The sequence below is a fragment of the Ranitomeya imitator genome, chromosome 2 (assembly GCF_032444005.1).
Source record: "Ranitomeya imitator isolate aRanImi1 chromosome 2, aRanImi1.pri, whole genome shotgun sequence".
Classification (NCBI taxonomy): domain Eukaryota; kingdom Metazoa; phylum Chordata; class Amphibia; order Anura; family Dendrobatidae; genus Ranitomeya; species Ranitomeya imitator.
Window position 1 is genome coordinate 132,548,794 of NC_091283.1, and position 18,321 is coordinate 132,567,114.

The window sequence follows — 18,321 nt, forward strand, 5'->3', positions numbered from 1 at the left end:
ATTTGTGATTTTCATATTTCCCACACCTGTTACTTGCCACAGGTGGGTTTGAACAATCATTACATGCTTGACAAAAAGTTGTGTACTCACAATTTTGTAAAGGTGCCAACTATTTTGTCCTGCCTATTTTGGGGGTTTTGTGTGAAATTATATCCAATTTGACTTATTTTCTCAGATTTTTTTGTGCTGTTCGAAAACACTTAAAGGAAATAAAAACATGCGCTTACATTTTCTGGAACAATTTCAAGGGTGCCAACACTTTCGGCCATGCCTGTACATCCAGTATGTATATATTACATGTAAATAAATAAGTTCCTTGCTTTTGCTAAACCTTCTAACATATCTCACACTTGATTCCTGATGTGGAATTTCCAGGACCGGATCTCACCACAATGAAGTCACAATCATGCTGTGATGATGCAAGGAGGACAGAACAAGGAAATTCTGGTCTCTGAGTTTCAGAATGTGATGTATTCATGAGACTTCAGAATGTATAACTCAGGGCTATGATATTTACTATGCCATGCAGGAAACGAAAACATAAAAAGTAAAATAACCAGTTCTTAGAAATCGTGTCTTGGGTTGGGCAGCTATCAGATGTGAAGTAGTATATAAGTCAGTGTGATACGCTCACAGTTATCCGCTCAGGGTGTAGGCATTCTCGCTACAGCTGAAAGCATCCCACTAAATACACTATGAAGACTGACACTAACCTGATGAAGGATGTCTATGACGCCAATGGTTTCCTGACTGCAGTTGATGTATTAGATGAGAAGGAATTGTACCTTGCTCAGAAGGAACATATGAAGCTGGAAGAGAAGTTTGGTAAGTTTCCAGTTTACATTGCAGTGAGGGATTTGTTGGCTTCATTGCACATTTATCCATTATCAGAATATTTAAAAAAAAAATGCATATATCTTATCTTTCAGGTAAAGAGTACACTCAGTACAATCTACAAAACATCCACATGCAGTATGAGTGGGTGATGAATCTCGCCGCCCATCCCAATCTACTGAAAGCTATCACCGCAGTATTGGGCCCTAACGTCATCCTTTTAGACTCAAGATTTATCTGTAAATATCCCTCCTCTGAGGTTCCACACAAAGATAACACTCCCCCCTACGTCGCTTGGCATCAGGATATCAAGTGAGTATGGAAGCTGGTAGATAATAATTAGGATCTTCTTATAAATATAAAACTTAAACAGTATTTCCTTACATTGTTACAGATACTGGGGGTTTGAAGGAGGACCAGTGGCTTCCGTATGGCTGGCATTTGATGATGTTGATGCAGAAAATGGAGTCCTACAAATCATTCCAGGTATGCTCTTGCTTTAGCCTTTTCTGTTATTGCTAAATGTGAAACATTAAAAATAATCTTCTTTATATGAATTTACATTAAAACTTATATGCATTATTTGTCATGTGTAACACCCCAGAGAGTCATAAACAAGGTATTCTGGAGCACAGGATCGCTGAGATCCCCGGGAACATGCTGACCGCAAATCAGGAGATCCCAGAACACCTGGTGAATGTAGAAGATCTGGTTGAGTGTCCACTTAAAGGTGGTCAAATGTCTGTAAGTGCAAAATAATCCTACAGGGACGTTACAGGGTTGTGCTTATTAAATGATGCAGAATGGAATTATTGTCGCTCACTTGTGGACACAGGCAGAAGAGGCCCCTGTACAATAACGATACGTGTCCCGTTTTCAGTCCAACATAACATCATAATGCACAATTCCACCTGCTACTAATGTGGATGAGGGTCCCTTTATCTCTTAGGCCCCTGTGCGGCTGCATAGATTGCACCAATGACATGTCCGCCCCTGTGCCATATGTGTCCCTCCAAATTTAAGTGAAATTAATTTTGTGTAGCTATCTGCACAAGTAGCACAACGGCTCATTCTATGTACTGAAACAACAAAAATGTCGTTTTTGGATATATGTAATGAGAAAATCAATCAGTTAATAAACATGAATGGGAATGTGCCGTATTGGAGGATACCAGCACTGGATGTGGATGAGATGTACGTCATGTCCATGATGCTGCCTGCTATATAGATAAGTCATCTCGATGGATAAATCCTAATCTCAGAGAAGAATGTATGGATGGACAAATATTAGAATCTATGACTAGTCAGCAGTTTCCTTGTAATGAGCCAAGTGTAATGTGTAAGACTTGTGTATTGAACAACCTCTCCATCATCCATACTGACAGGTCCATGATGGTCTGACTGTACATGCCAGTGAACCCAACATGTCTGACAGGAGAAGATGTGGATTTGTCATCCGTTATGTTCCTACGACAGCTTATCCTGTTGAGGTAAGCAATCAAACCCAGAAAATTAATTATGAACACATCCCATTTTTCAAAGAAAGAGGTTGTTATCTCACCCAACATGAGAAATACCAGAAATAATATAAAATGACTGTATGGGTCACTGAAAATAGAATAAATGTAAGGAAATAAGGAAAAATGTATAAAATGTGCAGAGGAGAGCATTGCACGGCGAATAAGCCTCCTTACCTTGACAAGCCAGAGATGGTATGTCACTCTCCATAAGGAGAAACGATACCCCTTAGACCCCAGTCCAGAGCCTCTCACCTAGCCAAATCAGTTCTCATGCTTCGCACTGACGAGGGCCAACAGCCCGAAACACCGTGTCTGCGAATTGAGATACTGATTTGGCTTTAATCCTAAGTCATATTGCACGACTCGTTAAAGAGTTGATTGTGACTTGTAGGATCGCTACTTCCAACAGGTGGCGCTATAGACTTTAAGTCCTCTTTTTCTCAGAAGAGGCAATTTGCATATAAAATGTGCAGTAATTTATTAACTCAGCTAAATAATTTAGTCTGCAGATAACACACCATAAACTGCAGCGTATTCCCCAGATGTAGCTGCTGCAGTCACTGGTGTGAATATGGTCAGAAACAAAAAAATTCTTCCCCCAGTGATGATGCCAGTGATGATGCCAGGCTCTGGCGGATTTGAATTTGTGGCCAATGCCCCACCACATGTTCCTCTAAAGTTTCTTAAGGGGTTCTTACAACCCAGTATAGATGCATGACCAATCTTTATAATGTTTATGGCATTTGCTGCAATGTAACTATGAAGATCCTGATAATATTGCTGCTGATGGGTGGCAGCCTGTGATCCTGATAATATTGCTGCTGATGGGTGGCAGCCTGTGATCCTGATAATATTGCTGCTGATGGGTGGCAGCCTGTGATCCTGATAATATTGCTGCTGATGATGGGTGGCAGCCTGTGATCCTGATAATATTGCTGCTGCTGATGGGTGGCAGCCTGTGATCCTGGTAATATTGCTGCTGATGGGTGGCAGCCTGTGATCCTGATAATATTGCTGCTGATGGGTGGCAGCCTGTGATCCTGATAATATTGCTGCTGATGGGTGGCAGCCTGTGATCCTGATAATATTGCTGATGATGGGTGGCAGCCTGTGATCCTGATAATATTGCTGCTGCTGATGGGTGGCAGCCTGTGATCCTGGTAATATTGCTGCTGATGGGTGGCAGCCTGTGATCCTGATAATATTGGTGCTGGTGGGTGGCAGCCTGTGATCCTGATAATATTGCTGCTGATGGGTGGCAGCCTGTAATCCTGATAATATTGCTGCTGATGGGTGGCAGCCTGTGATCCTGATAATATTGCTGCTGATGGGTGGCAGCCTGTGATCCTGATAATATTGCTGCTGATGGGTGGCAGCCTGTGATTCTGATAATATTGCTGCTGATGGGTGGCAGCCTGTGATTCTGATAATATTGCTGCTGATGGGTGGCAGCCTGTGATCCTGAAAATATTGCTGCTGATGGGTGGCAGCCTGTAATCCTGATAATATTGCTGCTGATGGGTGGCAGCCTGTGATCCTGATAATATTGCTGCTGATGGGTGGCAGCCTGTGATCCTGATAATATTGCTGCTGATGGGTGGCAGCCTGTGATCCTGATAATATTGCTGCTGATGGGTGGCAGCCTGTGATCCTGATAATATTGCTGCTGCTGATGGGTGGCAGCCTGTGATCCTGGAAATATTGCTGCTGATGGGTGGCAGCCTGTGATCCTGATAATATTGCTGATGATGGGTGGCAGACTGTGATCCTGATAATATTGCTGCTGATGGGTGGCAGCCTGTGATCCTGATTATATTGCTGCTGATGGGTGGCAGCCTGTGATTCTGATAATATTGCTGCTGATGGGTGGCAGCCTGTGATCCTGATAATATTGCTGCTGCTGATGGGTGGCAGCCTGTGATCCTGATAATATTGCTGCTGCTGATGGGTGGCAGCCTGTGATCCTGGAAATATTGCTGCTGATGGGTGGCAGCCTGTGATCCTGATAATATTGCTGCTGATGGGTGGCAGCCTGTGATCCTGATAATATTGCTGCTGCTGATGGGTGGCAGCCTGTGATCCTGGTAATATTGCTGCTGATGGGTGGCAGCCTGTGATCCTGATAATATTGGTGCTGGTGGGTGGCAGCCTGTGATCCTGATAATATTGCTGCTGATGGGTGGCAGCCTGTAATCCTGATAATATTGCTGCTGATGGGTGGCAGCCTGTGATCCTGATAATATTGCTGCTGATGGGTGGCAGCCTGTGATCCTGATAATATTGCTGCTGATGGGTGGCAGCCTGTGATTCTGATAATATTGCTGCTGATGGGTGGCAGCCTGTGATTCTGATAATATTGCTGCTGATGGGTGGCAGCCTGTGATCCTGAAAATATTGCTGCTGATGGGTGGCAGCCTGTAATCCTGATAATATTGCTGCTGATGGGTGGCAGCCTGTGATCCTGATAATATTGCTGCTGATGGGTGGCAGCCTGTGATCCTGATAATATTGCTGCTGATGGGTGGCAGCCTGTGATCCTGATAATATTGCTGCTGATGGGTGGCAGCCTGTGATCCTGATAATATTGCTGCTGCTGATGGGTGGCAGCCTGTGATCCTGGAAATATTGCTGCTGATGGGTGGCAGCCTGTGATCCTGATAATATTGCTGATGATGGGTGGCAGACTGTGATCCTGATAATATTGCTGCTGATGGGTGGCAGCCTGTGATCCTGATTATATTGCTGCTGATGGGTGGCAGCCTGTGATTCTGATAATATTGCTGCTGATGGGTGGCAGCCTGTGATCCTGATAATATTGCTGCTGCTGATGGGTGGCAGCCTGTGATCCTGATAATATTGCTGCTGCTGATGGGTGGCAGCCTGTGATCCTGGTAATATTGCTGTTGATGATGGGTGGCAGCCGGTGATACCGATAATGAAGCTGCTGATGGGTGGCAGTCTGTGATCCTGAAAATATTGCTGCTGATGGGTGGCAGCCTGTGATCCTGAAAATATTGCTGCTGATGGGTGGCAGCCTGTGATCCTGATAATATTGCTGCTGATGGGTGGCAGCCTGTGATCCTGATAATATTGCTGCTGATGATGGGTGGCAGCCTGTGATCCTGATAATATTGCTGCTGCTGATGGGTGGCAGTCTGTGATCCTGATAATATTGCTGCTGCTGATGGGTGGCAGCCTGTGATCCTGATAATATTGCTGCTGATGGGTGGCAGTCTGTGATCCTGAAAATATTGCTGCTGATGGGTGGCAGCCTGTGATCCTGATAATATTGCTGCTGATGGGTGGCAGCCTGTGATTCTGGTAATATTGCTGCTGATGATGGGTGGCAGCCTGTGATCCTGATAATATTGCTGCTGATGATGGGTGGCAGCATGTGACCTGGTAATATTGCTGCTGATGGGTGGCAGTCTGTGATCCTGATAATATTGCTGCTGCTGATGGGTGGCAGCCTGTGATCCTGATAATATTGCTGCTGCTGATGGGTGGCAGCCTGTGATCCTGGTAATATTGCTGTTGATGATGGGTGGCAGCCGGTGATACCGATAATGAAGCTGCTGATGGGTGGCAGTCTGTGATCCTGAAAATATTGCTGCTGATGGGTGGCAGCCTGTGATCCTGAAAATATTGCTGCTGATGGGTGGCAGCCTGTGATCCTGATAATATTGCTGCTGATGGGTGGCAGCCTGTGATCCTGATAATATTGCTGCTGATGATGGGTGGCAGCCTGTAATCCTGATAATATTGCTGCTGCTGATGGGTGGCAGTCTGTGATCCTGATAATATTGCTGCTGCTGATGGGTGGCAGCCTGTGATCCTGATAATATTGCTGCTGATGGGTGGCAGTCTGTGATCCTGAAAATATTGCTGCTGATGGGTGGCAGCCTGTGATCCTGATAATATTGCTGCTGATGGGTGGCAGCCTGTGATCCTGATAATATTGCTGCTGATGGGTGGCAGCCTGTGATTCTGATTATATTGCTGCTGATGGGTGGCAGCCTGTGATTCTGGTAATATTGCTGCTGATGATGGGTGGCAGCCTGTGATCCTGATAATATTGCTGCTGATGATGGGTGGCAGCATGTGACGTGGTAATATTGCTGCTGATGGGTGGCAGTCTGTGATCCTGATAATATTGCTGCTGCTGATGGGTGGCAGCCTGTGATCCTGATAATATTGCTGCTGCTGATGGGTGGCAGCCTGTAATCCTGATAATATTGCTGCTGATGGGTGGCAGCCTGTGATCCTGGTAATATTGCTGCTGCTGATGGGTGGCAGCCTGTGATTCTGATAATATTGCTGCTGCTGATGGGTGGCAGCCTGTGATCCTGATAATATTGCTGCTGCTGATGGGTGGCAGCCTGTGATCCTGGTAATATTGCTGCTGATGATGGGTGGCAGCCTGTGATACTGATAATGAAGCTGCTGATGGGTGGCAGTCTGTGATCCTGAAAATATTGCTGCTGATGGGTGGCAGCCTGTGATCCTGATAATATTGCTGCTGATGGGTGGCAGCCTGTGATCCTGATAATATTGCTGCTGTTGATGGGTGGCAGCCTGTGATCCTGATAATATTGTTGATGCTGATGGGTGGCAGCCTGTGATCCTGATAGTATTGCTGCTGCTGATGGGTGGCAGCCTGTGATCCTGGTAATATTGCTGATGATGATGGGTGGCAGCCTGTGATACTGATAATGAAGCTGCTGATGGGTGGCAGTCTGTGATCCTGAAAATATTGCTGCAGATGGGTGGCAGCCTGTGATCCTGGTAATATTGCTGCTGATGGGTGGCAGTCTGTGATCCTGATAATATTGCTGCTGCTGATGGGTGGCAGCCTGTGATCCTGATAATATTGCTGCTGATGGGTGGCAGCCTGTGATCCTGGTAATATTGCTGCTGCTGATGGGTGGCAGCCTGTGATCCTGATAATATTGCTGCTGCTGATGGGTGGCAGCCTGTGATCCTGATAATATTGCTGCTGCTGATGGGTGGCAGCCTGTGATCCTGGTAATATTGCTGTTGATGATGGGTGGCAGCCTGTGATACCGATAATGAAGCTGCTGATGGGTGGCAGTCTGTGATCCTGAAAATATTGCTGCTGATGGGTGGCAGCCTGTGATCCTGGTAATATTGCTGCTGATGGGTGGCAGCCTGTGATCCTGATAATATTGCTGCTGATGGGTGGCAGCCTGTGATCCTGAAAATATTGCTGCTGATGGGTGGCAGCCTGTGATCCTGATAATATTGCTGCTGATGGGTGGCAGCCTGTGATCCTGATAATATTGCTGCTGATGGGTGGCAGCCTGTGATCCTGATAATATTGCTGCTGATGATGGGTGGCAGCCTGTGATCCTGATAATATTGCTGCTGATGGGTGGCAGTCTGTGATCCTGAAAATATTGCTGCTGATGGGTGGCAGCCTGTGATCCTGATAATATTGCTGCTGATGGGTGGCAGCCTGTGATCCTGATTATGTTGCTGCTGATGGATGGTAGCCTGTGATTCTGGTAATATTGCTTCTGATGGGTGGCAGCCTGTGATCCTGATAATATTTCTGCTGATGGGTGGCAGCCTGTGATCCTGATAATATTGCTGCTGTTGATGGGTGGCAGCCTGTGATCCTGATAATATTGCTGCTGATGGGTGGCAGCCTGTGATCCTGATAATATTGCTGCTGATGATGGGTGGCAGCTTGTGATCCTGGTAATATTGCTGCTGCTGATGGGTGGCAGCCTGTGATCCTGGTAATATTGCTGCTGATGATGGGTGGCAGCCTGTGATCCTGATAATATTGCTGCTGCTGATGGGTGGCAGCCTGTGATCCTGGTAATATTGCTGCTGATGATGGGTGGCAGCCTGTGATCCTGGTAATATTGCTGCTGCTGATGGGTGGCAGCCTGTGATCCTGCTGAAGAGAAATGATCACTCTTCTCTTACACCATTTGTGCTTCTTTTCCAGGACCCAGAACGTCCCAGGACTTTTCCTGCAACTGTATTGGTGGCTGGAACAGATGAATATAATCACTTTAAAGACAACGCTCCGAATTTCTTCACCAAAACGTTTTAAGAGCTTAGTAACACTGTGCTGTATTATGTCTGTGAGGTCCACAACCATTTATTCATACGGTCGTAATTCACATCAATCTGCGGAATAATACATAGAATCCGTTGTATCAGTCATTACAGAAGTGTCTTATGTTCCTCATGTATATTCTGTGACTCCTCTCGGACATTCTGCACGTCACTTTATGCTCTTATTCGCACTTATGAAGATAAACATTGTTCTAATCTGTAATATTTCCAGACTGAGCCGGAATATGTGAATGTGACATTGTGATGTAAAATGTTAACTTATTAAACTTTATTGTCCTGTTACTTTTTATAACCTGCTGTAAAATAAACTGTGTGTGAAGTAAATGGAGACAATTGTGGTATTTACTTTCTAGAACAATTCATGCAAATGGGAGAGAAATAGATTGTGAGACTCCATTGCAGCACACTGGCTGGTGCGGTGACTACACTGCGAGGCTGACTAATTGCTGGCAAACAGGAATAATCGCCGGCTCCACTTTTACTTTCACAATGTGAACATTAGGAAGTATACTTGGTTACATACGCTTGACATAAAATAAAGAGAATTCCTTGTATAAAATTAATTGAAGTTCAGAGAACTACTAAGCAATTAAAAAGGTTTTCCCATGTAGAAAAGCCTGTTTTATATGGTCTATAAGCCACACTTGGGGGGAAGGAGGGAGTTGAACCACTCCGCCTGTCAAAATGGTACTTCTATGAAATACACTTAAGGCCTGTCCCACACGTCCAGATAATTCCAGTACCGGAAAAATCGGTACCGGAGTTATCCATGTCCGTGTGCTCACGAGGCACATCAGTGTGGCACACGTGCGGCAGCCGTGTGCCCTCCGTGTGCCGACTGGGTACCACACGCACCGTTCAGGAGACAGCGCTACAGTAAGCGCTGTCCCCTGCTTTGGGTGCTGAATCCAGAATTCAATCCTTCTTCCCAGAAGCGATCGCTGGAGAGAAGGAATGAAAAATCAGGGTTCTCTGTTTTTTTTTTGTTAAAGTAAAGTTCCCGGTAATCTACCCCCTCCCACCCCCTGTGCTCCCGCCCGCTCGCTGGCATTAAAATACTTACCCAGCTCCCTCGATGCTTCCTCTCAGCGTCGCAGCTCTTCCTGTATGAGCGGTCACGTGGTGCCGCTTATTACAGTGATGAATATGCGGCTCCACCCCTATGGGAGGTGGAGCTGCATATTCATCACTGTAATGTGCGGCACCATGTGAGCGCTCATACAGGAAGAGCTGCGACGCTGAGAGGAAGCATCGAGGGAGCTGGGTAAGTATTTTTATGCCAGCGGGCGGGCGCACAGGGGGAGGGAGGGGGGAGATTACCCAGGAACTTTATTTTAACAACAAAAAAAAATGATTTTTCATTCCTTCGCTCCAGCCAACGCTGCTGGAGAGAAGAAATGAATGGGGCTTCAGCACCACAAGCTGGGGGGACAGCGCTTACTGTAGCGCTGTCTCCTGCACGGCACACAGACTGCACACGGACAGCATCCGTGTGCGGTACGTGTTTTACACGGACCCATTGATTTTAATGGGTCCATGTGATCCGTGCGCTCCCACGAACACTGACATGTCTCCGTGTTTTTCAGACGGACACACGGTCCATGAAAACACACTGACATGTGCAGAGACACATTGATTTTAATGTGCCTACGTGAGTCAGTGTCTCCGGTATGTGAGGAAACTGTCACCACACGTACCGGAGCCACTGACGTGTGAAACCGGCCTAACAAAGTTTTTTCTTATTAAAGGTGCTCCCACCAGACTCTCTCCATCAGCCTAAGGCTGCCATCACACTAGCAGTATTTGGTCAGTATTTGTAAGCCAAAACCAGGAGTGGGTGATAAATGCAGAAGTGGTGCATATGTTTCTATTATACTTTTCCTCTAATTGTTCCACTCCTGGTTTTGGCTTACAAATACTGATGTAAAATACTGACCAAATACTGCTAGTTTGACGGCAGCCTGAACCATACAACTTCTTATAAATAACTAGTGCAATTGAAAAAATTGTATTTAAATGCCCTTTTATAAGTATTGAATAATGTCCATAACAATAGAATGACATAGATAGTATAGACAAAGAATCATCCACATGTATTTCCAGAGACGCTGGAATAATACATTATTACAAAGTATTTTAATGAAATAAATTCACAGGTTGTTGTAATATTTTATTATACTGGTATTCCACCTGAAGACCCTTGTCACCTGAAACAAATGTAAAAAAAATGCAAACAACAATATTCCATACCTTCCGACGATCAGTCTCGTCCCACGCTGTAAATCCATCTGAAAGGGTTAACTAATTTTACAAGCAGAAGCCTGCTAATGTAGCCACTCCTGCCTGTAAAAACCCGGCGAATGAATGGAATGTAGGTGAATGACCTGTAGTTACCTCGAGATGCGGTGATGCGCCCTCTGCTGGATGTCCTCATATGAACTTAAGCCTGGGAACTTTTCAGAATATTTTCCCACGCTCGAGTTCAAAATGAGGACATCCAGCAGAGGGCGCATCACCGCGACTCGAGGTAACTACAGGTCATTCCCCTGCATTCCATTCATTCCCTGGGTTTTTACAGCCACGAGCACAGCTGCATTAGCAGAGCTCCTGGGTATAAAATGATTTAACCCCTTCAGATGGATTTACAGCGTGGGACAAGACTGAACAACGGAAGGTATGGAATATTGTTTTTTTTTTTTTACTTTGTTCCAGGTGACAAGGGTCTTCAGGTGGATTAAGAGTATAATAAAACTTTAAAACACCATGTGTCTTTATTTCATTAAAATACTTTGTAATAATGTGTGTGTGTTTTATTAACCATTTCGTACTATTGGATTAATAATGGATAGGTGTCATAATTGACGCCTCTTCATTATTAATCTGGCTTAATGTCACCTTACAATAGCAAGGTGACATTAACCCTTCATTACCCCACATCCCACCGCTACACGGGAATGGGAAAAGAGTGGCCAAGTGCCAGAATAGGCGCATCTTCCAGATGTGCCTTTTCTAGGGTGGCTGGGGGCAGATGTTTTTAGCCGGGGGTGGGCAATAACCATGGACCCTCTCCAAGCTATTAATTTCTGCCCTCAGTCACTGGCTTTACTACTCTGGCGGAGAAAATTGCGCGGGAGCCCACGCCAATTTTTTCCGCGATTTAACCCTTTAATAGCTAGAGCCCCCAAATTATACACCAAGACACTTCTTACATTACTAAAGATGAATATGTAATAAAAGAAGGGATATGAGAAGGTTTACTGTATGTAAACCATGTCTCATATCATGTCGGGTTTGAGAAGGAGTTAGGAAAAGCCGGCAATTGAATTACCGGCTTTTCTGCTATCTAGCTCTGTATGAAATATTAATATATATATATGTGTCTCACTGACATATATATATATACATATATATATATGTTTTAATGAATATTTGAGACCATGGATCCATTGTATGTCCGTTTTGCAAACCTGCAAGAAAATCTCGCAGTACGGATGCCATACGAATTACATACGGAGGATGACATGCGCAAAATACGCTGACACACCCTGCCTACGGATGACATACGGATCACTATTTTGGGAACATTTTTGCATGTTACGGCCGTAAAAAAACGGACCGTATTTTCATACGCTGAGTGTGACGCCGGCCTAATGACAACTGCTGGTAACCTTTTTTGAAGCATTTGCCTTTCTCTGGTTCCTTCATTCTTTGCTAATTAAGTGTTGTGTGTTTTTCATTTTGCCCTTTTCCTTTTTATTGTCTCCCTTGCTTCTAATATTGGTTGCTGTTTATTTATTTTAACCATTTTTTATCTTCAGTAGATATGTATTGGACTTTTGCTGATGTATCTTCGTTTGGAGGGACTCTCTAGCTAATCTAACACAATGTACTCAGGACTGCATCTGGGCGTCTCCACAGCCACCAATACAAGTGCGGGATTGCAGATTAACATTTTGAAGAATCTTTATATTATAATTTATTAAGCTGTCCCTGTATTTGTATAAATTCTGTTTGTTTAGACTTTGAAATGGTCTGTCCGCTTGGTGCAGGGCGATTGGAGGGTAGATCTGCCCCGTTTTTTGGCTGGATACTTACGGTATCTTTGCCCAGTCTGCAGCCAGTAAGTAAGATTGCGGTCGCGGTGCGCGCAAGCGCGGTGGACTTGGCTTATGTACACGCCCCCTGATGACATCCAATCAGCACTGATGGGATCACTGACATGACGGAGAGATTTTCTCCTTATTCCCCTCAGCGCTGGGAATGCCAGAAGTGACATGATGCGGTCCATGATCCGCCCCTAAGGCGCTCCATGGAGCAACGGCAATTACCATCATCTGTTGGAGCCTGATAAAAGAGCCCCCCGACTCAGCATCCCACACAAGCCTCCCGAGGAAGCAAATATTGCGAAACGTGCGTCGGGGTCACGGACTCAGCAGGCATCATTCCCACATGGGTAAGCACCTTATGTAGCATATGCTCTGCGCACTTGGCACTTTATTCCAGCGGCAACACATGGAGTCACCGGGCAATTTGATACTTTGTACTTAACTGGGGTAACGCTGGGGACCTATGATTGTCTGTGAGACTTTCTGTATGATATGCAATTTAGACATTTTAGTCATGCATTTCATGAATCAAAGCCTCTCTTGCTACTAAGTGATAATATTGATTTTTATGATACCGCTGTGTTTGTTTATTGTGTCATCATCAACTATCTATCATTCTACTGACTTTTTACGATGTTTTGTATTTTCCAATAAAGTTATATACGGTATTTTTTCACTATTATGTGTACATTGAAAGATATTTTTGGGGCGTTATACTCCGGTGGTCTCTAGATTTAATTTATAATGGGAGTTGTCCAGAAATTTTTCGGACATCCTTCCCGAATTGGGCAATAGTTGATGTCCTAAATATGTTGGTTTATGTCAAAATAAAGCTATCTGAGCACACAAATTTCTAAATGTTTGCATCGGCCCATTTTCCTTTTCATAACTTTTTAATTACAAAAGATGAAAAAAATATATACTTTTTTTGCAGAAAAAAAACAAGGAAAATGTGTAATTTTAACCCCTGGGACATTTTTTAACATAGTAACATAGTAACATAGTTAGTAAGGCCGAAAAAAGACATTTGTCCATCCAGTTCAGCCTATATTCCATCATAATAAATCCCCAGATCTACGTCCTTCTACAGAACCTAATAATTGTATGTTACAATATTGTTCTGCTCCAGGAAGACATCCAGGCCTCTCTTGAACCCCTCGACTGAGTTCGCCATCACAACCTCCTCAGGCAAGCAATTCCAGATTCTCACTGCCCTAACAGTAAAGAATCCTCTTCTATGTTGGTGGAAAAACCTTCCCTCCTCCAGACGCAAAGAATGCCCCCTTGTGCCCGTCACCTTCCTTGGTATAAACAGATCCTCAGCGAGATATTTGTATTGTCCCCTTATATACTTATACATGGTTATTAGATCGCCCCTCAGTCGTCTTTTTTCTAGACTAAATAATCGTAATTTCGCTAATCTATCTGGGTATTGTAGTTCTCCCATCCCCTTTATTAATTTTGTTGCCCTCCTTTGTACTCTCTCTAGTTCCATTATATCCTTCCTGAGCACCGGTGCCCAAAACTGGACACAGTACTCCATGTGCGGTCTAACTAGGGATTTGTACAGAGGCAGTATAATGCTCTCATCATGTGTATCCAGACCTCTTTTAATGCACCCCATGATCCTGTTTGCCTTGGCAGCTGCTGCCTGGCACTGGCTGCTCCAGGTAAGTTTATCATTAACTAGGATCCCCAAGTCCTTCTCCCTGTCAGATTTACCCAGTGGTTTCCCATTCAGTGTGTAATGGTAATATCGATTCCTTCTTCCCATGTGTATAACCTTACATTTATCATTGTTAAACCTCATCTGCCACCTTTCAGCCCAAGTTTCCAACTTATCCAGATCCATCTGTAGCAGAATACTATCTTCTCTTGTATTAACTGCTTTACATAGTTTTGTATCATCTGCAAATATCGATATTTTACTGTGTAAACCTTCTACCAGATCATTAATGAATATGTTGAAGAGAACAGGTTCCAATACTGACCCCTGCGGTACCCCACTGGTCACAGCAACCCAGTTAGAGACTATACCATTTATAACCACCCTCTGCTTTCTATCACTAAGCCAGTTACTAACCCATTTACACACATTTTCCCCCAGACCAAGCATTCTCATTTTGTGTACCAACCTCTTGTGCGGCACGGTATCAAACGCTTTGGAAAAATCGAGATATACCACGTCCAATGACTCACAGTGGTCCAGCCTATAGCTTACCTCTTCATAAAAACTGATTAGATTGGTTTGACAGGAGCGATTTCTCATAAACCCATGCTGATATGGAGTTAAACAGTTATTCTCATTGAGATAATCCAGAATAACATCCCTCAGAAACCCTTCAAATATTTTACCAACAATAGAGGTTAGACTTACTGGCCTATCATTTCCAGGTTCACTTTTAGAGCCCTTTTTGAATATTGGCACCACATTTGCTATGCGCCAATCCTGCGGAACAGACCCTGTCGCTATAGAGTCCCTAAAAATAAGAAATAATGGTTTATCTATTACATTACTTAGTTCTCTTAGTACTCGTGGGTGTATGCCATCCGGACCCGGAGATTTATCTATTTTAATCTTATTTAGCCGGTTTCCCACCTCTTCTTGGGTTAGATTGGTGACCCTTAATATAGGGTTTTCATTGTTTCTTGGGATTTCACCTAGCATTTCATTTTCCACCGTGAATACCGTGGAGAAGAAGGTGTTTAATATGTTAGCTTTTTCCTCGTCATCTACAACCATTCTTTCCTCACTATTTTTTAAGGGGCCTACATTTTCAGTTTTTATTCTTTTACTATTGATATAGTTGAAGAACAGTTTGGGATTAGTTTTACTCTCCTTAGCAATGTGCTTCTCTGTTTCCTTTTTGGCAGCTTTAATTAGTTTTTTAGATAAAGTATTTTTCTCCCTATAGTTTTTTAGAGCTTCAATGGTGCCATCCTGCTTTAGTAGTGCAAATGCTTTCTTTTTACTGTTAATTGCCTGTCTTACTTCTTTGTTTAGCCACATTGGGTTTTTCCTATTTCTAGTCCTTTTATTCCCACAAGGTATAAACCGCTTACACTGCCTATTTAGGATGTTCTTAAACATTTCCCATTTATTATCTGTATTCTTATTTCTGAGGATATTGTCCCAGTCTACCAGATTAAGGGCATCTCTAAGCTGGTCAAACTTTGCCTTCCTAAAGTTCAGTGTTTTTGTGACTCCCTGACAAGTCCCCCTAGTGAAAGACAGGTGAAACTGTACAATATTGTGGTCGCTATTTCCTAGATGTCCGACCACCTGCAGATTTGTTATTCTGTCAGGTCTATTAGATAGTAATAGGTCTAAAAGTGCTGCTCCTCTGGTTGGATTCTGCACCAATTGTGAAAGATAATTTTTCTTGGTTATTAGCAGAAACCTGTTGCCTTTATGGGTTTCACAGGTTTCTGTTTCCCAGTTAATATCCGGGTAGTTAAAGTCCCCCATAACCAGGACCTCATTATGGGTTGCAGCTTCATCTATCTACTTTAGAAGTAGACTTTCCATGGTTTCTGTTATATTTGGGGGTTTGTAACAGACCCCAATGAGAATTTTGTTACCATTTTTCCCTCCATGAATTTTGACCCATATGGACTCGACATCCTCATTTCCTTCGCTAATATCCTCCCTTAAAGTGGACTTTAGACAAGACTTTACATAGAGACAAACCCCTCCTCCTCTCCGATTTTTACGATCCTTTCTAAACAGACTGTAACCCTGTAAGTTAACTGCCCAGTCATAGCTTTCATCTAACCATGTCTCGGTTATTCCCACTATGTCAAAGTTACCTGTAGATATTTCTGCTTCTAGTTCTTCCATCTTGTTTGTCAGGCTTCTGGCGTTTGCGAGCATGCAGTTTAGAGGATTTTGTTTTGTTCCAATCTCCTCGCTGTGGATTGTTTTAGAAATGTTCTTACCTCCCTTCTGAGTATGTTTTCCTGGGTCTTCTTTGTTCGCGTCTAATGCTTTTCTTCCCGTCCCCTCTTCTTCTAGTTTAACGCCCTCCTGATGAGTGTAGCGAGTCTTCTGGCGAATGTGTGTTTCCCAGGTTTGTTGAGGTGTAGTCCGTCTCTGGCGAGGAGTCCATCGTACAAATAATTCACACCGTGGTCCAGGAATCCGAATCCTTGTTGTCTGCACCATCGTCTTAGCCAGTTGTTTGCATCAAGGATCCTGTTCCATCTCCTGGTGCCATGCCCGTCTACTGGAAGGATAGAAGAAAAAACTACCTGTGCATCCAGTTCCTTTACTTTCTTCCCCAACTCTTCAAAGTCTTTGCAGATTGTCGGTAGGTCCTTCCTTGCCGTGTCATTGGTGCCAATATGTATCAGAAGAAATGGGTGGACGTCCTTGGAGCTGAAGAGCTTTGGTATCCTATCGGTCACATCCTTCATCATCGCACCTGGAAGGCAGCATACTTCTCTTGCAGTTATGTCCGGTCTGCAGATGGCTGCTTCTGTGCCTCTCAGTAGTGAGTCTCCCACCACCACCACTCTTCGTTGCTTCTTGGCTGTACTTTTTGCTGTCACTTGTTGCTGTGTGCCCTTTTCTTTTTTGCTTGCTGGTATTGCTTCATCCTTAGGTGCGCCATCTTCATCCTCTACAAAGATTTGATATCGGTTCTTCAGTTGTGTGGTTGGTGATTTCTCCATGGTCTTCTTGCTTCTTTTGGTCACATGCTTCCACTCATCTGCTTTTGGAGGTTCTCTGACACTTTTTTCACCTTCTGTGACCAGTAGAGATGCTTCTGTTCTGTCTAGAAAGTCTTCATTCTCTTTGATGAGTTTCAAAGTTGCTATTCTTTCTTCCAGACCCCGCACCTTTTCTTCTAAAAGGGCCATTAGTCTACACTTCTGACAGGTGAAATTTGATTCTTCTTCTGGTCGATTTGATCTGTGAACATGTAGCACATGCTGCAGGTCACCATGTAGGTTGTCACATCTGCCATGTTGCTCCTAGATCCTGCTGAGTTGCTGTGTGTTATCCTTCTTGTGTAATCTACTCAGCCAAGCTCTCTTGCAATAATGTCCTACAGGCAAAAATTCTTACGGCGCGCGGTTTGGTGATGCTTTCCAAGCAGCTGGTCCCGGCTGTACCCAACGATCTTCTAGCTTAGGGAGACTCTTCGCTCTTCCCAGAAGGCACCTGGAATATGCAAATTAGCCTCTTCAAGCTTGAATCCCTTACACCTTGTATTAGTGTTTCGGGCCAAAAATACTGACCCTACAGGTTAGATAACTGCTGGACAAATGCCAGTTAGGCCAATGACTAGGGGGGTTGTTGTACTGAAGGGGGGTAAAGGCCCATGCCCAGGCCCAGGCCACATGTAGGCGTCATGAAAGTCGGTGCCAATCCGACCCATGACGCCTATGTGGCATCATGGAAAGATCGCGTCCCTGCAGATCGGGTGAAAGGGTTAACTCCCATTTCAGCCGATCTGCAGGGACAGGGGGAGTGGTAGCTTAGCCCAGGGGGGGTGGCTTCACCCCCCCGTGGCTACGATCGCTCTGATTGGCTGTTGAAAGTGAAACTGCCAATCAGAGCGATTTGTAATATTTCACCTATTATAATGGGTGAAATATTACAATCCAGCCATGGCCGATGCTGCAATATCATCGGCCATGGCTGGAAATACTAATGTGCCCCCACCCCACCGATCGCCCCCCCAAGCCACCGATCTGCCCGGTACACTGCCCCGCTCCCCTCCGTCCTGTGCTCCGCTCCCCCC

The 18,321-nt window shown here is 44.4% G+C and overlaps 1 protein-coding gene across 1 annotated transcript; it reads left to right on the top strand.

Annotated features, from left to right (window-relative positions):
- The first annotated feature begins 638 nt into the window (after positions 1 to 638).
- On the top strand, positions 639 to 8,789 carry LOC138667237 (L-threonyl-[L-threonyl-carrier protein] 4-chlorinase-like). The gene is made up of 6 exons (XM_069755503.1): positions 639 to 825; positions 930 to 1,146; positions 1,229 to 1,320; positions 1,439 to 1,578; positions 2,220 to 2,324; positions 8,332 to 8,789. Exons 1-6 carry the CDS (start codon positions 696 to 698, stop codon positions 8,437 to 8,439), a joined length of 792 nt encoding a protein of 263 aa, XP_069611604.1. The 5' UTR covers positions 639 to 695; the 3' UTR covers positions 8,440 to 8,789.
- The last annotated feature ends 9,532 nt before the right edge of the window (positions 8,790 to 18,321 follow it).

Excerpts from the sequence above, each read along its gene's own strand:
- LOC138667237 (XM_069755503.1), top strand. The coding sequence starts at position 696 with ATGAAGACTGACACTAACCTGATGAAGGATGTCTATGACGCCAATGGT. Across the intron at positions 826-929 it reads GAAGCTGGAAGAGAAGTTTG|GTAAAGAGTACACTCAGTAC; the intron begins GTAAGTTTCCAG and ends CTTATCTTTCAG. Across the intron at positions 1,147-1,228 it reads GCTTGGCATCAGGATATCAA|ATACTGGGGGTTTGAAGGAG; the intron begins GTGAGTATGGAA and ends ACATTGTTACAG.